General features: G+C 42.2%; 1 protein-coding gene across 2 annotated transcripts in view; it reads right to left on the minus strand.

The window, feature by feature from the left end:
• Lrmda (leucine rich melanocyte differentiation associated) overlaps positions 1-21544 on the minus strand; it is a 1031836-nt gene that overhangs the window by 406307 nt on the left and 603985 nt on the right. For both annotated transcript variants that reach the window (XM_051174746.1, XM_051174747.1), the window contains one exon: positions 12197-12314. In XM_051174746.1, coding sequence (XP_051030703.1) covers positions 12197-12314 — 118 coding nt within the window. The remainder of the gene's footprint in view (positions 1-12196; positions 12315-21544) is intronic.

Genomic DNA, 21544 nt, shown 5'->3' on the forward strand with positions numbered 1-21544 from the left:
CAACGTCTGATAAAGCCACAGCACTGTAAGTATTTATTACACTGCAACCCAGCTGCCAACTGCCTAACCATTTTAATAAAAAGCTATTTTCTAAGGTTTATGTTTTATTGCATGTATGACTCCCTTATTGGTTAGCATTTTGGAGTTGTGGAAAAGGTTATGAATTTAGAAACTGGCTGCATTCATATCATATTTAAAACTTAATGCTATTTTATTAAAGACATATGGGCCTCTAAAGTACACATATTAAATGTCATGTAAGAAAAGTAGCAGTTTAAATCATGGTCAAGTTCATTTTTGACGTGACTCCTGAGGCTTCCCAAGATCTGAACTATTTCTTTGTAAATCTGGCAGTTTAACCGCACTCATAAATCACTTTCAAAGTGTATTATTTCTTAATTTTACTGCATTAGAGAGTGTTTGGCCTACACAGTGAACTGTTTGTAGCAGTTACATGAACAAAGTTGCACATTAATCCCACAGTGCTTGGAAGAAGAGGGAGCGGGAAAGAGGGAGAAAGAGGGAAAATTCTTTCCTCCCTGGGTCTGTTTTCTTCCCACTGCACATTTTCATTTGTGCAAACACAATCCCAGATCTTCCTGTTCGGCTTCTCTCATCTAAGGACAAGTTGCAAGTTGGCCATAGAATTTTTCTCAATACAAGGAAGGAATGAATCCTTCGTAACTTAATCTTTTCCCAAACAGCCCATGACTAAAAATCAGAATGCATGTAGAAATCAGGCTCATTTTTTACACATTATAGTTAGCAGATACTTTTTAATTTTTTTTAAATGTGGCTTTGTGTAATTCAGCACTTGGCTGTTATTATCCCAATATCTGCTATCTCCTCCTTGGGTTTCAAAGCCCTTCTAAAGATGAGATAATATTCTTTGGACATGGGTAATAAGCCCCTGCATCACTCCCCAGCCTTTTCTGTTCTACTTTGTGGCTAAAGGCATCCTGATCCCAATGACAGATTCCAGGATCTAAACCTCAGCCTTGACATCCAGATTTGCCAAGGGAATAGGAGGAGGATTAGGAGAGTTGAGTCCGAGGTCATCCAAATGAAAGGGCTTAAGGGCTTACTTCTGCACCAGGCATCCTTCTGCTGAGCTGGGGCTGTGAGGAGACTTCTCTGCAGCTGTCATGTCTACCAGGACCGTGTCCTGTTGTCCCCTGAACAATATCACTGACCCCGAAGACTTTTGTGTTGTCCACACTACACAGAATCTTGAATGCTTACTTGGCCTGCACATCTCTGTCCACCATTACTCTTGAACAAATGGATTTGCTCTGTGCTATAAGACTCCTAAATTCAGGAGCCTCATCCTCCATTGGAAGAACATATGGTCTCCTTTCTCCCTTCAAATTCAGGAAATGGATGCTCAGTGAAGACCTTGTCAAATTATTCCCTAAAACAAAAATCTTAGACAACTCAGTTGAGCCATGTGGGATAGGGGTGGGGCTCTCCATCAGGGGCTCAAATGTGTATTACAGAAATTCAATTGTAGAAATCGTAAAATCTAATGTGACTGTGTCTAGAGACAGCACCAAGGAAATCATTAAGGTTAAACGAAGCCTTGATCCAATAGGGTTGTTTTTGGTTTACAAGAACAGGAAGAGGTATTCTTTTTGTTTTCTCCATATCTAGACATGAGACTAGGACATAAGAAGCAATGGGGTAGTTATTCATATTCCAGAAAGAGCCTGCATCTGAACCAAACCATGCTAGCATCCTCATCTTAGAATACTAGCACTGTGAGAAAATAAAACCATGCTCATTTGGTCTCTTGAGTTTGAGGAGTTTTGTTACAGCATCAGAGCTGACTGATGCACATCCATATATCCCAGTATCTATTGTAAACCAAAAGAATCTTCTCTATGGCATGTCACACACTGTTTTGAAATAGCACAGCTGTCAGTCTCTATGCATGAAAGAGGGTACCGGTGCTGGCCACAGATCCTGTCGCTTCATCCTCACAACAGACTCTGAAGGTAGTGCCTACCTTCACAATGGAAAGACAGATAATATGAGGTATAGGCTCAGCCTGTATTCCAACACTGTGCACAATCTTGCAATATGGAGTACAGCCACCTTCTACAGGGAACAGCAATTCCAGCAGAGCCCACAGTGAAGAACAGTAGGTATTTTGTGTGGTACAACAGCTACTGTGTTGTTGTACTGAAGGCAATTTCTTGAACTATATCAAGAACAACAGCAAAGCTCAGTATGTGGGAGGAATGAATAGAGGGTGTCAAACAAAATATGGAAAGGTCACCAAACCAGAAAGTCTCTGTGATGCTCCAGAGTACCTAAGAACAAAAAAGCAAGAGGTGGCAGGTGTACATTTCACTCATGAGTTAAAGGCTAAGTACAAGCCCCACTTAAAATCTTAAACATCTAAAAAGACATTGTGTGTGTGTGTGTGTGTGTGTGTGTGTGTGTGTGTGTGTGTGTACACGTGTGCATGGAGTGTAGTCAGAGAGCATCAGTTTGCTGTTGAAAAGGAATAATGAGTTCTAATTCAGGTAATGTAGCTCAAAATTCACTGCCATATTTTAAAATGCTCATGAAAAATAAAATTATCCCAAAGGTTCCTCAGTGAAAAGGCTGAATAAAATTGCTGCCGCTGATAATGGCACCGAGTGTGGCTCAATTAACATCAAAGGCAGGAGTGCGCCATGCGTTACTGATGCCACCCTGGATGCTCCTCTAAGGTGCTCTGTGTAAGACACAGAAGAGCAATGGAAGAGCAAATTGTCCTACCAGCCTTTGGGGGACCCCTAGGGCAAACCTGCCCTACTGTGCTCATGTGCCACCTGCCATAGCCAAGTGTCAGAGAGGATACATAAGGATTGGAGAGAGTGTCCATGAGTCCCCAAAGGTAATCTACACTGACCCACAGAGGCAAAATGGTGGGGACATCAAGCACACTCCCTTGGTGCAGGGGTAGTAGCATGTTTCCAAGCTGGATCTAACAGTTGTGTGTATAACGGACATTATTCAAAGTTTACAGAAGGCAAAACGAGTTCTACTTCTGAATGAACCTTAAAGTCAAGGGATTCCTCTAGGTGCAGAGATACTTTATTTATTGGAATGGGAATTAGGGCTCTTTTCCTTCTGAGTATCTACTACTCAATAAACCCACTGTTCAAAGAAGGAAATGTCATTATTTAGGCTCTTTTTTCCATCTTTTTTATTCTAGTTTTCCCCTTCCAGACAAGGTCCTTTTGTATAACACTGGCTGTCCTACAACTACCTCTGTGTAGACCAGCCTGGCTTTGAACTCAAGAGAACCTCCTGCCTCTACCTCTGCTGAGATTAAAGATGTATTCCACCACACCCTGTTTTTTACCCAAAGCTTACTTGCTAGGCAATACCTCTTCTACACACACACACACACACACACACACACACACACACACACCACCACCACCACCACCACTACACTGAAATTTGCCATTTAGACACATTCAGGAAGATGGATGGCTTTTCTTATTTACCTCTTTAAATGAACCGAGTTTCTGGGAGTGCTGGGGATTGAACACGGAGATTCACAAGCTAGGTGAGTACTCTGTCATTATGTTACATCTCCTCTCCTGCCTAAAGATACTTCTTTTTTTTTTTTCTATTACATGTTTGGGGAGGTCAAGGATCTGGAAATGTAGCTCAGGGCCTTGCACATGCTAAGCAATCCCTCTACCATCGAGCCAGCCTCAACTTCTTTTGTTGTTTACTGGTACATTTAACTAAAATTTCTTGGTACATTAAGATAAAACCACAGTGCTTTGAAAACATAAGCCTAAACTGAAATATCTGAGACATATAGCACAGCTGGATGACGATGTGTGATCTTCCCCCTAAAATATATTAAACTCTTCATTCCTCAGTCTTTTAATTTTACCCTTTGTGCTCAAAATTGAGTCACTTTTCTTCCTAGGAATGACTGAGCCTTGAAAAGTCACCTTCAATACAAAAAACCACAGAGCCTGTAGGGGAAAGATATTTTGAGCAACAACATGCCAAAGGACATTTGGGGATGTCAGGAGTCATAGCTAGGACAGTCACTATGAGATCTGTGATACCATTGGCCTTTTCCTTACTTTTGCCTACGAGTACCTTATCACCGCCATTGCCACTGAAGGCCTTTTCCACAAGCCTAAGGAAAGAAGGTTCTCAGTTCCACATTTTTGACCCCCATGGCTGCCTAAGTACCAACACCAGGCTGGGTGCTCTCAGTTCCAGGTTACCTCAGACCATTTGATATCCCTTACTTCACACAAATCTCTACTGCTTGCTCTCCCCAATATCCAAGAACTCAAAGACCACACTGCTCAACCATTCCTGCTACTCCAAACCCAGCTAGGAAGGGTCATCCTCACCCTCAGAGGAAATCACAAACTGGGCATAAATATGGAGCCTTCCATTGCCTGCTTCCTCAGCCTCTGCATAACCCATGCATGCATCATAGGGCTCAGGGAATAGAGTCACAATATCAGCATGGAAATCACACAGAACCCCTTATAGCCTTCTTCCTATTGGTCTCCCTGATCTTTTGGTTCAGTCTCCACACTTATCCACACTTATCCTGATTTATAAACTTAAGCTATACAATGGGAAGATCCCAAGGTTTGAAGTTGACTGTCCTAAAGTAAGAGATACATGGATAAATTCATGAGCCATGGGGCATGAACGGATCCAAGGGACATCCTCATTATCCCTCTGCTCCATGAATCTAGATGTGTGTAATGTCCAATTATCAGATTTGAGACAAGGGGGGGTGAGATACATATTAAATGAGTAGCTAATAAAATATTTAACAGATAGTGAATACTGGGTGAATGCTAGGTGCTATCTGAACTACCACAAGGAAACACTTTCTGGCATTTAGTAAAGTACTACTGTGCATCCAAGCAACTCTTAATACAGGCCTTGCTATCCTCACTAGCACCAGGAAGCCTGCAGGAATTAGTGCTACAGACTGCAATCACCTCATTTAATTCTAAGTTTTGTGAGCATCATAGGAAGAACATTTGGATGGGTTCTTCATCCATGTGGATGGCTCAGTCCTGGTGACTTGCAATAAGTATTCCTTCTTATGCATAGGTCTACGGCAGACTAAAGGTTTTGGTTTCAGGCTATGAGTTGGGCCCAGGTTTGCTCAGAGTACCTATGTGTTATTCTCATAGTTGATGGCAAACTGACAAGGGCATTGAGTAGAAACACATGGTGTTCCAGGTCTTGACCCAGAATTGATAGGTTGTCACTTCTACTCACATATCATTGGCCAAAGCATTAAATGGTCAAAGCCAAGATCAGTAGATAAGAGAAAGCTATTCTTCCCTTACAAGAGTTTCCACAGTCAGGGCACAAAGAAGGGCACCATTGATTTTAGAGCAAATACACTTTGGCATACTTCTGCCAAATGTTGGGTTCCGGACATAGTACAGTATCCTAACAGTCTTTATGTCATCACTCATGTTTAAAGAGTCAGACTCCTATAATCCTTTTATTTTATATCTATTCAAATGTTGTTGAACAAGATGATCATTTCAGAAATCAGACAGCAGGCTAAGTGAATCACACTATGAGGACATTGTGAAAAATATTGGCTCCATTGGAAACGTAATACTGTTTCCTGGGCCTTGGAATTCATGAAGAGTAGCTTCTAGAGTAGGATCAGAGGATTCTAGAAATATATATATATATATATATATATATATATATATATATATATATCACTTTCCTCATCCCTGATGGCTAATACTGATTGTCAACTTTGAGGTGGGAGGAGCCACATAAATATGAGCAGTACCATTACATGGGTTAGGGTTCTAGGCTTCAAAGGGGGGGGTTGCTAGGTAAGTACCAATATTCATCTCTTTCTCTCTTCCTCCTCACTGTGGATGCCATGTGACCAGCTGCCTCAAGCTTTGAGCACCACACATTCCTCATCATGATGGAGTGTACCCTCAAACTTTTAACCCAAACAAACCCTTGTTTTCTTGCTTTACTTTCCTCTTGTATTGCATTACAGAGGCACATCAACTCTTACACCTTCATTGTGAGCTTCAGATCTCCACCTGTAGGCAGTGTTCCTGCTATAGCCTTTCTTTGCTTTCAGCTCATTGCTACCCCAATGCAAGGCTACGGAAATTGCTTCTAAAGAACAATGCTCTGAAGGCATGTCTTCAGGACAGGAGATGCCATGGTGTGAACAAACAGAGATGCACAATCCATCAGAGATTTCCCCCTCAAATGAATGTGACAAACAGTAGAGTCAGGGACAATAATGAAAAATAAACAAACCACAAATGTTTGCCTTCCAAAGCTGTTTCTAAACATATTGCCTAAGCATTTTCCAAAAATGAAATTAATTAAAAAATTTCCTTTCTCTTTAAAAGTAACTAAAAATAGAATTTGAGTATGTCTCAAGACAAGAAACATCTGTGCAGAAATAGAAACAAAACAGAGAACAAAAACACAGTTAGGTGTTTAGAAACATCAAGAAAATCAAATGACACTTACATCTTTTGTTCTAGATATTTGGCACTGCAGAGAATTTTGAACATATATTGACTAAGTATCTAGTTAACTACATGAACTGTACCTGTGGTTCAAAAACTTTGTTTATGGGGAGGTCCAGGTCTATATACAATACAGTTTGTATAAATCTAGAGGTAGCCTCTGATCGACTTTTTTATTTATTTATTTATTTATTTATTTATTTATTTATTTATTTTTTAGTTAATTTATATTATGTGTATGTATGTTTTGCCCAAGTCTATGTATTCATACCATATGGGTATCTGGTGCTAGTACAGGGCAGTACAGTGCATCAGATAACATGGAACTAGAATTACATATACCTGTGAGCCAGCATTTGGGGTCTGAGAATCAAACCCAAGTCCTCCACAAGAGTGCACAGTACTGTTCACTGCTGAGCCATCTCCTCAGCCCTTTGATATCCTTTTAATGTTTGTACTTGGGTTAAATGAAGGTAACTGAAGAGATCAAAGACATACACAAATTATTTTAAAATAACATAGAATTTATGAAAACACTAGGTTAGGCATCAAAATAACCTGATTTCATGACCCAAAGCAAACTATTCAGCAGGGTTCAATTAAAGGGCAGATAACCACCATGGCAGCAGCCACAACAGGAAGAAATATCCTTTCAGTTTTATGTAGAATTACAGGGGACCCCACATACTTCTGAAAAAAGGTGTTTCTTAATTTTAAAAGCCCTAGTAGGAGGTGTGTTCTGACAGGAGAAAAGTTGGGGAACACATTCAGGAATGAGCTAAAAGAGTTATAGACCACACCCTTGCCTCACTTATAAGAGCTGCCCCATGGGGAAAACTAGGGAACAGACAGCATGGCAGCCACAGGTCTTCTCGTCAACTCTAGGTAGTTCTGGAAAAGTAAATGTCCAACCAAGAGTCTCTCTCCTTGCCCAGTCCAAAGGCCTAAGTCACCACCTAAGGCAACCATCTTTTCTACATCTCCAGATGATCATGCTTGAACCACCTGAGTAATTAGCAGGCTTTTGGGATGAAACTCTCAATGGGCTTTGCTATCCATGGTTCCTGCCTGTAGTAAGAGCTGGCTAAGGTCCTGCTATTTGTGATGTAAGATGGAAGTAAATAGGCACAGTTTGTAGCTTCAGGTATCCCAGAAATGGGTAGCTTCCCCACCAACAAGGAACTAGTTCTCTTAATTCCATTCACTGCCTTTATCTTACATTGTCTTTCTCATAGAAACTTCTAAAGACAAGATGAGAAAAATGGACCGTATATAGGAGAATCTGTACCTGACCACAAATGTCAAGTCTGCTACTCTATAGAGTAGTCATAGGACCAGTTGATTCTTTGATGCAATGGACAGTCAGTGTGTAGTTTATGATGAGAATTGAACATATTTCCAGGACAGGTGCACTGAAGTTTATTCATTTGCAAATTTACTTTCTCTCCCTTTCTTCTTCTTCCCCTCCATCTTTCCTCTCCTTCCCTCACCTTTCTGAATATCTGAAGACACAATAATCACTAAAACACAAGTAGACAAAACCTTACTCATATATAAGACACACATCATATGTGCTGGGAACCCAGGAACACTACATAAGGAACATATTATACCAGTTCACATCAAGACTTGAACTTACATATTAACCACACTTTCACCTAATGCTTTCTGATACAGGCGGTGATGCTCAGGCCAGTGCCCTTGTGTCTACACCCTACATGGCTCCTCTAAGGTTCTCAAGATTAAACAGCCAGCAGCCAACTTTGTGTATGTGCATGTAAACAAGAGGGCTAGGCTTTAAATAATTATGTCAAAGAAATGACAACTGTGCTCTTTGCCAGAACAGGGATGAATAATTACAAAGCCAGGACATAATTAAGCAATTGTGACTGTCCGGATATTGAGCTGCTTCTCTGATGTGCAGAGCTGCTGTGTCGCCATGTGCACCCTCCTGGACAGGCTTCTGGGCCCCTTTGATCTTCATTTCCCAGTGCAGCAATGGGGTAGATGCCTTTCACTGGGGGACCTGAGCTTCTCAGTGTCTACTTCAGAGCTCGCTCTATTGACAATGGCTTGATTCAGTGGTCAATATTTGACAAAGATAGGTATTTTCTTTAAAGTTCTGGGAAATGAGTAAATCCTAGCTGTTGCAGGTCCATTAAATGTTCCCATGCTTGCATGCACACACATACACACAAACAGACACACACACACACTCATACAGAGTGTGCCTGTGTGTCTGAGAAAACCCACTGTAACATTAACTATCAGTTTCTCACAAATGACAGCATCTTTCCATAAAACAAGTCAAACTTAGAAGAAAGACAGCTGTGAATCAACAAAAGGCAAAGAACAGTCACAGAGGCAAAGGTAAATGTATCATCAGGAACAAGAGCTAGAGAGAACTTGGCCTCAAGTGTCCAGGCTGTCCAGGTACCAAGGCAGACCTTGGTGATACAGGCTACAGGAAGTTGTTTAGTTCCTGGATGGGTTTGCATCTGTATCAGCCGAGAACACCCGGTCTGCCTGTTCCCTGACTCGAAGGTAAGGGCTGTGATTGGAGAGGCATTTTCCATTCTCCCAAATACTTTATGTCAGGAATAAAATGAAAACAGCTCCCCAAATCACAACTTCCTTGATCATCCATCAGAACTTTGTGCTGAATAAGCAAAACAGGTCCCGTTGCCCCAAAAAGAACAGAAGCCAACTCGAGATTCTGATTCTGTTATGAAAAATAGGTCTTCAGCAAGTGTGCACCGTGCAACTCCAGCAATTTGAGAAAAGGAAATTGCTCTCCATTTAGAAGCTGACTCCAGGTGTACACATGCCTCCCTGAACACACACACACACACACACACACACACACACACACACACACACACATAGAAAGAAGCATGTGTCTGGACACACGATGAATTGGAAAGAAGCAGCCTTCTGAACACCAGTTTATTAATTCAGCAAAAAGCTCTTTTGGCTTCCTTCTATCTGCAGGAAAAATACCAGTGTGTGTCTCAGCAAATAACAGACAAAAAGGAATTGCCTGCCATTCAGCAGACATGCGCAATATGATAAACCAGTAATATCATGAAATCTTCTTCAAATCTTGAAGTATCATCACATAGAACACTCAACCAGAACCTCAAGACCCCTATGCCTTATCAGTATTGAGGCTTCTCCCTCTCTTCCAGATCCCTCACCCACATAGTAACAGAAAGGATTCCTAAAGTGCTCTCCAGCTGGGAAATTGTGTGACTCTACAGAAAGAGAAGCCAAGATCTCCATGCTGCTTTGTCAAGTGTATTTTTGTCTCTCTCCTGAAATAATGTATGGGCATTTTTAAGTGTAATACAGTTAGTAAAGGTATTAGAGTCAATCACATAAACACGTGCTAATTTTATAATTGATTGGAAGCTAATTGGGAACACTAAAGAACATTATTGCTGGTGTCACTAATGACTCAGACAGCTGATGGCAGGTTTTACGGAACCCTTTCCCATCATGCTCAAAGGCAAGAGGGGATTTCAGTTCTCCTTAGCTCCATACAGTGAGACAGTCCATCCCCACCTGTCTTCCTTGCTCAGGCTCTTCTGGGAAGTTTCATGTTTGCCAAGACATACATCCCCAGGGAAAATATTGATCTCTCTCTCTAATGCTAAAATAGCAGAGTGAGAAGAGACCAGGCCCCATGTCAGATATAATGGAAAAATTCCAGCTCAGGAATTCATGACCAAGTGCCCCTGGGCAACCCCACAAACTGCTCTGAATCCGTGGCCCTTTCTTCTGTGTGTGCAGGGTTCTGAGACACGGAACTTTGAAAGAAAGTCAGGCACATACAGAATGTAACATCCCAGTACATGGGCAGCCTAGTTAGTACGTCTTCAGATTTCCATTGGCAGTGTTACAACTTCCAGTCCCAAAGCAAATGACAGAAATACAAACAGGGATCTGCTCAGCGCAGTGTGGATTTGAAGGTGGGAAAGAAGGCAGGATGGCCAGGATCTGACCCCAGGGTATTACAAAGACTTCATCTGCTGTACTTGACTGGAGTTGGTGATGTTGGCTGGCTCTGAAATCCTAAGAGGGAAGAAAGAGAGAAAGGGAAGAAGAGAAAAAGAAAAGAAGCCAGGAGATAAATTCTTTCATTTGGACAAGATGACAAGAGCTGGAATAACTAAAGGCAGTCATGTGCACTATGTCAGGCCAGTGTTCCAATAAGGAGAACTGTTAACACTTTAATAGCTATGAAATGAATCACTCAATTAATTCTCCACATGCTGAAACAGGTAACAATACATTTATCTGCCAGAATTATACCCTCCGTATCATATATTTCCACAACTGTTAGCAATTTCATTCAGCATAACAGGAAATCAGTCGCACCTCATGGATTCAGGGAAAGAAGTGGCCCGAGGTCTGCTGCCAACAGCATAACTTGATGGAAGAGGTTTCATTGTTCTGCTCCGTTTTGGCACTGTTTGGCTTTGCTTCCCTGTTTAATCACTTCCAATGCATGTACAGAGGGCTATAAGTCACGGGGTGAGGACAAACTAGGCCTTTAGGATTCCTATGCCAGCATTTTTAACATAGAACTACAATTTCATAGGCAATAAGTACTGAGCTCCACAGTGCATCAGGATAGTGAAGTTTCTAGAAAGGGGTCATCATCAGGGTCACAGAATCTACTCACCAGGCTCAGACTTCTTAGAAGGGCCCAAATATCTCCCAGAGAGATGATTGTGAATAGCCTTAAAATTTCCTTGTGTCTGAATCCAGGACTACAAACCAACTCTCCCAATAAACCCTGATGAACTGTATATAGGAAGCACACAACAGCCCCAACATACACTGCAAGAACCACTGCCTACTGCAGAAAGAGCTCCTCAGGGAACAGAAGAAGAAGCTTCATCTCTGATAGAAGGAAATTACCCCCTTTTAGTAGCAAGAAGTAACAGCCCTCTCCAAAGGACAAGAGGAATTTTGTCCACCCAAGCAACACAAAATTTCCAGTGTGTCCTTTTTCAGTTCTATACCTGCTGAGAAGAAAGCATTAAGGAGGCCTAAAATTCACCTGTAGAACTTCACAGGCTTCATTCATGTTTCTGTGCATCTTTGTTACTTTTCTATTGCTAAGCTAAGATGCCACAACCAAGACAACTTATGGACAAAGCCATTTATTTCAGGCTTACATTTTCAGGGCGTGAGTCCATGACCATCAATCATGTCAGGAAGCATGTAAGCAGACAGGCAGAAGAGACTAGAGAAGCAGCAGAGGCCTTATATCCTGACCCACATGACTGGAAATGGTATGGGAGTTTGAAACCTCAAAACCCACACCCCCAGTGTCATACTCCTTCAATAAAGCCATGCTTCCTAATCCTTCCCAAATAGTTCTGCCATTTATCACCATTATTCAAACACATGAGTCCATGGGAGCCATTTTCATTCAACCCCCAGCATGTGCTATAAAATGGGTCTCCTTAGACTTAGTGGAAGAGAGACCCCAATAGTATGCAGTCAATTTCATGATTGGCCAGCTCTGTAGCTATGAGTGAACCCTGGTGTGAGATCACAACTCTTCTCAATGCACAGGAAGACATTACCCATCCTCCTCAGAGCAGCCAGTGGAGTAAATTCTAATTCCACAGGAAAATTAGACAGTAGCAGCTCACCTTGGGCTTCACTACCTTCATGAAGGCCCCTCTGACCAAAGCCTCCTCCCGTTCTTGCCTGGTGACTTTCTGGGCATCCAGAAACTTCAAATTTGGCAACTTGTGCAGAACAAAGCACCTGGGGAAAAAGGCAGAAACAAGTCAAGAATGTTGGAGTGAGCCTCAGGGACATGGAGAACATGTCTGAACCACGAGGATCCACAACACAAGACTCTAAGGATTTAGATCTTAGCCATTCTCTCCCTCTCTCCCCAAAACAGTTTTTCCCCTTTATGGGAAATTTGAATGGTTGTACTTTACACAGACATATAAACAAACTTCAGTGAAAACTGCACTTGACTCAAGAGTAGATACACAACTCAGTAGAATTAGGCAGCTAGTAGGACCCTGTCAATGTATTCCTTTCTTCCATTCTAGGAAACATGCCTGGCTTCAATATGTAAAGTTCTCAGTAAGACTAACATAAACTTTGATCAGTTGTACCATATATGTAACTGCCATTAGTGGGAGGCATCTGTGTCACTGTCATTATTGATATAGTTGATCTGCAAACTGGAGCTGAGGCTGGAGGTCAGGATTTCCCACATGGAACCTTAAAGGAGATCTAATAAGCTTGGATGGCTTTGGGATGCGTGTAGCTAAGAATCACTTCACTGAGGATTCAATATAGTCTTAAGTACTTTCTGTCATGATTTCTGGGTCATTTCCACAATGTATTATGGAGATGATCACTGTCAAGGATAAATAGAAAGCAGAGGAAATTTCTAAGGTTTTTTTAATAGCCAGCAAATACAGGATGTCCTCTGTTGTATTGGGAAGAATCCTTAGTATCATTATGGACCACCAAGATAAGCCAATGGCTATGTGTGTGATAACTGCCCTCAAACAGATTTCATAAGTGTATGAAGGGTATTGGCAAGAAGATACATTTGGCCAGGGTATATGTTTATAAATGTATAAATAAAGACACTTGTCTATACTTTCTTGTCAGCAAAAGTCATCAAACCACTTGCTTCCCATCAAGACCACATTCTCTATCAAATGAGAAACTGTCAGGGGCCTCTTCTTCTTTAGAAAAGCTGAACATCCAATGTCAAGAGCAATGAACATTCTCTAAAGAAACCCATCTCTTCCTGCATCCACTTCCTCAGAATTCTCTCATTTTCCAAATCCCAACCCCAGAAAAATCTCACCTCTAATAAATAGTGCCCTCTTAACTCCAAACATTCCTAGAATACACTATCAGCATCCATGCCAAAATACTGTCATTTTCTAGTTATTTCCTTATTGTTCAAGTAATGAATATCCTTACCTTTACTCCAACCTTCTCAAAGACTTACCTTTATTGTATTTTGGAATCTAACACAAGAATTAATTCAATAGCCTATCCATTCATTTCAGCCACACAAGCTTTTCCTGAGTACCTACTATCTGCTAGGCCCCAGGGATACAGAAATGATTATGCTACCTCTCTACTCTCAAAGGGGCTCTTACTGTAATGAGGAATGTGTACTCACATACAACCAACTAGAAATCAGTAAGGTTAAGTTCTATATAGAGCCATTATGGGGAAACAGAGTGATCGGAAACTAAAGGGAAAAGGAGGACTATGCCATCGCAAAGGAGCTTCAGAGAATCAAATTTCAAAAGCAATCCACTTAAAGTTGTATCAGTGTAGATATTACTTGAGCATAAACTGTGCCTCCTTCTCCATTGGAACCTTGGGTTCTCAGAGCCTCCTTCCACATCCATAAGGCAATTTTATGTCATCAAGTGACATTTATAACCTTATTCAGTTAAAAGAGATGGTTATCACTCAAAAGCTAGAAGCAAAAATTTAAAGGGCTCCTGAATTTTAAAGTCAAAACACACTGAAATTATTTTGAAATTAACTTTAATTAATTCTCTTATGAATTAAATTATTATTTCATGTGATTGAGGAAGCACTTGGACACTGCACTGGGCATAGGTCAAAGGCCAACATTCTAGAGCCACTTCTCTCCTTTGACTTTATTGATGAAAGGTCTTTCCTTTGATTTTGCAGTGTTATGTACTATAGGTTAGCTGGCCCATGAGCTTTTAGGCTCCAGTCTCTACCTTGCATCTCCTTATTAGATTGCCTGGGATTAGAGATATGCTCCATCACAGCCCCAGGGATGGAACGCAGGTCATCATGTTTGTGTGGTCCTTGAAATCCTTTTACAGTCCATCCCAAGACCAGAGGTCTTATGGTCTTATAATCTCAATCTCTCTTTCCCTCTCCCTTTCTCTCTTTTTTCTCTCTCACCCTCTCCCTTTTTCTTTCCTTCTCCCTCTCTCCCCCTCCCTCCCACATTCCTATTGCTTCCTCCCTAGCCTCAACCTGTTACCCACTTCCTTTTCTCCCTAAGCCTTTCTACCTTTCCTCAACCCCTTCTAACATGTCTGATCTTATCCAAAATGAGGCAAAGGGCTCAAATGTTCTTTCTACCCTTTAGCAGAATTCCCACCGGCCTCAGACTGTCAGAGAAAACTTCTATCTCCTGCTTATACTGGCAAAGTCTTGATGACAACAGATTCTTTCAAATAGAGACATGCACAGACAGAAACAATATGTCAGGAGTGACGCTCAAAGGAATAAAGACACCCACTAAGTGTAGGGTGGGAAAAGATGAATATTCAGGTGAGGACAACATCAGTATTAGAAAATCAGCCGGTGTTTAATGATGGAGTGAAAGATGCCTTCATGGGGCTGCCAGGAACCATGATGACAACAGACTGTGCATTGTCATTTTGCCTCACTTTGGATCACAGCTCTGAAATCAAAGGAGGAAGGCAGAGAGGTGCTGGCTTTTAAGCTAGTTAAGAATTTTTGGATGACAAAGAGCTGCTGTTTTCAGGATTCTTCTTCTAGTCAGAGAGACAGCCTATGACACAGTATGCCAATCACCCCGAGACTCTGAGTGACTTCATTTCCATCCTTAGGGCCACTGAGAGTTCCCAGAGAGATTTGAGGAACTCTAGGGTTACCCAATCAGTTAGGACAAGAGTGTGGACCCTGGAAGGATAACAAACCAGTGGAGGCTATCTACCCACTCTCAATAGACAATTAATGAGACAAATGAACAGTGAAAAACAAATGTGACCACATTGGGAAAAGGAGCAAGGAGGCTCAATGATTGTCAAGTCCATCTTTATGGTCCTAAGGTGATACTTAGTTTTAAATAGAGGGTCAGATGTATGCACAGCTAAGCAGTTCTGGTCAAGGAAGGGTTCTGCCTATCACCATTTGTCTCAGTTCAGGTGTCTCCTGCAATATGAGCTGACAAGCTGTAAATCTCTTCAGGGAGGCAAGCTCCCTCTGGTTGGCACCAGGCTCTCAGGCTTTTCCTTCTTCTAGAATGAGATTCTGAAGGAATCTCTGATTTCTTGGAATGTACTCTTTAGAATACCTTCATCCCAAGGGGCTGTGAGATGTTGCTCAGTTTGAGTTTGATCCCCGTGGCCCACAGTAGAAGGCAAAATGATTCCTAAGAGTCATCCCATGACCTCCACAGGTGCTCTGTGGCAAGCAAGCACCCCATGGGTATATGTGCATGCACATATATACACTAATAATACATTATATTTTTAAAATTTTGAAATGGGGCTAGAGATATAACTCTGCTGCTACATGTACCTCATGCTCTTCCATCCATGACTAGAAGTGTTCCACAACTATAACTATAGCTCCAGATAATCTGACACCCTCTTCTCACCTAAGTGGTCACCCAAATATGTTTAGTATATACTCATCTATACACAGAGACACATAAACACAAATTGAAGCTTTTTTTTTTTTTTTTTAAGGGAAGGAGCTGTGCAGGGTGCTGAAAAGGAGAGGAAGCAGAGCAGATGCCCTCTGCTCTCACTATGTCCTGCGGTGTGGCACAGTATTGACATCCCAGCAGAGTGGTTCTTGACTTGGAGCAGGCATTCTCGTGGCCTACAGGCTTGTTAAAGCACAGACGCAGACGCCAGCCTGTCCCCAGAGCTCCTGACTGAGGCGATCTGGACCGAGGCTTGGAATTTATGTTTCTAATAAGTTCCCAGGTGATGCTGTCACTGCTGCCATCCTGCTGTGAACCAATGTCCTAGTGAAAACAACACCACAAGGACTAATAGTTGGGAAATTATGAGCGCAATGAGGCAGCCAGGACTCTCCTTCCCAGTTCAGTGAACAGTCAGCCCTGCCGCAGCACCTGCACTACAAGGAGCCCAGTGAACAGTCACATTTACCAGATCTTCCTGTCCCCTGGTCACTTAGAATAGGCTCTGGCATTCCTGCCTAGTGATAAGCCAGTGGGTGTCCAGCCTGCCCATCCCGTGCTGGTCTTGAGAGATCTATTTCCCTTTGTTTTGGGTCATGTCAGAATGTCAAAAGCTGCAGCTTCAATCCTGACTATAATACAAGTTTGCCATAAAAACACAAGAGCAGATTGCCGAAGCCAGAATGAAGGCTTTTACAATATCAATTCAACCCTTGTAAATTTAATCCAGGGTTATTTGTTGCACCCAAATCTCTTTACTGTGATGTATGACTTAGTTACTGGGGTTATCACAGCCGTATCCTAAAGTTGCATAGTACATAAAACATTTCAGTTAACAATGCAGGGAGGTTAACTCCCCCAGATAACCTGCAATCACAAGGGCTAGTCCAGATGACATCCCTCTGTCAGCTCACAGGAGCTATTGATGGTCCAATCAGTTTGTTTTGAAGGGAAAGAACAACAAAAGGCCAGTAAACTTATTCAGACTGTCAACAGGGGCTATCGGGAATGGGACTTGCAGGTAAGTAATTCTGGGTGTTTTAAGGCTATTATCAAACAGCAATGGTTGAAGGGAGAGACAGCTACTAATAACACAGAAGGCAGCCATCATAAACCACTTTATGGCAGAACCCCCCCTGTCCATAAATCCTGTGACACCCAGAGACAGTTTCAGATTTATAAAACTGCTTGTTAAGCCAGAACACTGCTTAATGAGAAGAGATCAGTCTAACTTAAGTCTCCCATCCCTAGCTGCAGAGGGCAACTTCAATTTGCCTGACCTTCTCAAGGTGGCAGGGGGAAAATCCCCACAGCTAGAGATGGTGGGATTCTGGAGCCACTGTCAGCTGTGACATGGAAAGGGATATTATTGGAATGACAGGAAACTTGGCAAAGGAGCTTAAATACCCATTTGTTCCCCTGTGCAGGTAAATTTCCTGAAAATCAGAGGCCACCACCCAGAGACTATCACAGTACCTTTCTCTTCATGTAAAATGGTAGATTTTCTTAAAGGACCCATTAAGAACAAAGCTAATACTGGAGAGTGGAAGGAACAACTCCAATCCTTTTGTTATTACTGAACAATCAATTTGTTTTGTTCTGATATCAATGACATCATTATTATTATTACTACTACTATTACTGTCACTATTTGCATAGATGCCAAAGAGAAAAGAAAGGATTCTTTTGTCCTGTCTACTCCAGAATTGTTCACTCTCTTATTACAGCATAACCACAAATGAACCCCATGGATCTCTAGGATCTGCTAGTGGGGTTGGCAGCCATATTTCTTCCACTGAAACTTTTTAAGACTCTAACAGATTCTTGGGACCACCAGGCTTCAGAGTGCCAGGTGGCTTCATTGTGGCATTCATGGCATTCAGTGCTTCTTCAATTATTTCCTGACCCTTTTTACTCCCTGCAGCAGGAGTGCAAAAACAGAGTGCATGTTTGGATGCTCTACCTGGTGCTGAGGTAGCCATAGATGATGCTCTCGCTGTTCTCAGCCCCCCTCAATCTTAACAGAACTGGACAAGGCTGTATGATGCTTTGCTGTCATCAGCTCCTTGGCCTATAAATAAATCTTTAAAAAATAATAAAAATAATATTGGTGATCTCACACTGACCAAGAGCATCTGAGTCAACTGCTGAAGGTGTTTGATTAGTAAAAGAAACCACCAATGGCTTCCAGCAGCCTCTTTGAGAAACCAGAGCTCTTAAAGATTAAGCAGAGAATTGCAGAAGAAGAGAGGCCATTGTGATTAAATGTTGGGTGAGGGAACTTTCAGGGCAGAGCTGAGTGAGGACTCAGGCTTTCAGGCTTTGAGCTGCCCTTCTGGGCCTCAGCTTACCTATCTCAGCCATGACAATGTGTCTCAGACTCCTTAAAACACTACTTTGCTTAGATTCTCTGTGTTCAAGGCTGATGGAAAGTAAATGCATCCATATGGTCTCTTCCTGATATACCAGTTTCACCCAATTGCCTTGTACAACCACTGCCTCCTAACTCCAGGGAAAGATAGCCAGAAAACACCAATGAAGACCAAACCTCCATGAACAAACACTGAGTGGGACAGCTCCAGATGCTCTGAGAGATAACAATGATCTCACTTTAATGAGCCGAGGTGAGCTCACCTACAGCGTTAATGAATTGGCCTGCCAACTGGAAAAGGCCAGCTGATTTTGCTCACAGCTCACCAACAGCATGTTTGAAGTCTCTGTGCAAACAATACACCCATAGGACAGTCCAAGGCCCTGGATGGAGGGTAACCAGCAATTACTGTGTGGGCTTCTGTCACTTTGATCTCTGGGTCATGACCTTCGCTTTCTTGTGATCATCAAAGCCCAGATTGCAGATTAGCTGGGGGAATGCTAGCTGGGTTATATAAGCCACAGGTTTTACAGATCCCATTTAGTGGGAAACAGCCTTGGGTGGTAGCTCAAAGTGGCCCCAGACACCACCAGAGGGTCCCTCCCACCTTGCTTTAGTGGAGTGCTACAAACACTGGGCAGGCCTCAGGGCTGCTGCCTACAAGGGAACAAAGAAAAGGCATCATATTTTAAATAATTTAAAGTTTTAAGGGATACAGAGAGACCTACTTGTGGAGGGTGTGTACAACCAGAGCCTTGAAGGAACAGAAATTGAAAGGAAATACACACCAGAGTGAGACACAAAAGAAACAAAAGAACAGCCCCAAGCCTGAGAGCCCAGATTTCTTATTTGAAAGGTGACATTCAGCATTCATTTCCTGTTAACTTTCAGCCATCATTCTTCCTAAAGAAAAAGAAAAAAAAGTCAAGAAAGTGTTACAATTTAGAGGTCTTGATGGGGTTTCTTTTCTTTGCCAGGTAAAGAATTAGAAGGCAGCAAATATCTGGAGTGAGACAGGTAGAAGCAGCAAAATCTTGCACACAACAAACAGAAGCAGACAGAATGAGCAGCTGAAGACAGGCTTTTATTAGTGAGAGGAAACACACACACACACACACACACACAGAGAGAGAGAGAGAGAGAGAGAGAGAGAGAGAGAGAGAGAGAGAGAGAGAGAGAGAGAGAGAGAGAGCAGGCACATAGAGAAAAAGACCCTCTGCAAGCAGAGGGACTCAGGAAGCCACATCCCAGGCTCTCCTTGAGGGCTGACAGTTTTAAGGGTCTGTGATGGGAGGTTTTCTCCCCAAGTTCAGAGTTGGTCAGTTTGAACAAAGGCAGGAAGGCTGATAGTTCCATCCCTTTGGGGTAAGCATGTCCTGACATAGCTTGAACTTGCCCAGAGGCTGGATGCCATGGTGGTGGGTTGAAATGTCTTGTCTTAAGCTGATAGGATTTTCTCTCAGGTAAGGAGGATGAGGAAGAAGCTGGTCATCTTGGAATTTCACTATTATCTGGTCATGGCCCACACTGTCTGTCTGCTACAAGGAAATCTGTCTATCTCCTAGTCCCTCAGGACTTGCCAGGAAAGACTCAGATAAACTATTCTGAGCAGCCAGGTCTCCCACCCCTGACTTAGAACTTTTTTTATTTTAGATGGTATTGAAATTTGCAAGAGGTCCAAGTTCATATCCATTCAGCACTCATCCCTAACAGCAGTGCTGTATCCACACAGGGAAATACAGGAAGCTATAAGGCCCTGTGATAAGGTGGCCATGTCCATGTCTCAGCCATAAACAATGACAAATGGCAAAGGGAACCCTGGACATAGTTACATTCCTACTTCAGTGGGGGTTCAGGGCTCTGCTCAAGCACATAGTAGTATGTCCATGTTCACAGAGAACTTTAGTGAGCCTGTTTTACTATGGGGGCATATGCCAAGAAAATACAACTAAGAACCCAAAGGGCAGCATTGGGACAAAGGAAGGAAAGATGATGGGACAGACAGCATATCCTCCATAAACCTAGTCACTTCCCATCCCAGGTTTGGTGGTTGGCCACAACACAAACTAAAACTGAGCTGAAATCTTTGAAATCATCATTTCCCATGGGAATAAAACAACAGACACACTTGTTTTGATGAACGGCTGGATGATATAAATATTACATCACATGACCACAGAAGATGCCAATCAATAGGAATTTAATTTTTTTTCAACAACACTAAATGAACCACTGGTTCTTGCTTCTGAATGCAGTCCTTTAGGGGCTTCACTATTGCTTAAATGATTAATAGAAGAAGGATTGTCAAAAAATACTTAAAGTGAAAAACAGTAGAAACATCATTCCTGGCTTAAGACTTTTCCCAGCAAAAATGTCATATAAATGTATATAGGGTCTCAACTATGATAATCTAGGTAACAGCCAGAAAGAAGGTAGACCTCATACTTGGTAGATGAAGGGGCATGAAGATTGTTTACCCAACTCAGGGAAGGCAGCTGTACTGCTTTGTGGATATGCCACAGAAACTCTGAATTCAAAAGTCATGTTGTGAAACCCTACAGTTTCTCAGGAATAAATGAATCACCACCCAGGATAAAGAAAGCAAAGACCATGGAGCTGAGCTGCATCTGGCCCATACGTCCCTCTTACAAATGCAAGGGTGAAGACTTATCAAGTCAACAATAAAAAAAGATGAATACAAGATTTAGAGAACCGACCTAGCATTTCCCTCCATGATGTAGTGAAGGTGTAACTGTGTAGGAACACATTTACTGTCTCTGTGGTTCCTGGTTGCAGCTTTTTCTCCAAGTCTGAGGAGCTAGCAGTCACTGTGTGGATGCCTTACATGGTTTCAAAGGCAATTATGGCTAGATGTGGTTTGGGCTGTGTGCAAGCTCTAGATTCCAGTCCCTTGTGGCAACATTGTCATACATACACTAACACCAACCTTCATGGCTCCATCTCTCACATTCTGCCAGCAATACAGACCTGGGGTGGGAGGACATGCTTGGGGAACCAGCCAGGTGAATCCCTGAGAATTGCGCTAATAGAAACAAACCCTCGGCAAAAACTCTGACCAATGACTGAGACTTAGATTGAGTCTAAATGATAGCTGCTGTTTGCTAACTGGGTCTGATATCATAAGGGCAGTGGACAACATAGGACTCAAAGGTCCCTGTGGCAGCCTAT

Source organism: Phodopus roborovskii, unplaced genomic scaffold (genome assembly GCF_943737965.1).
Source record: "Phodopus roborovskii unplaced genomic scaffold, PHOROB, whole genome shotgun sequence".
Lineage (NCBI taxonomy): Eukaryota > Metazoa > Chordata > Mammalia > Rodentia > Cricetidae > Phodopus > Phodopus roborovskii.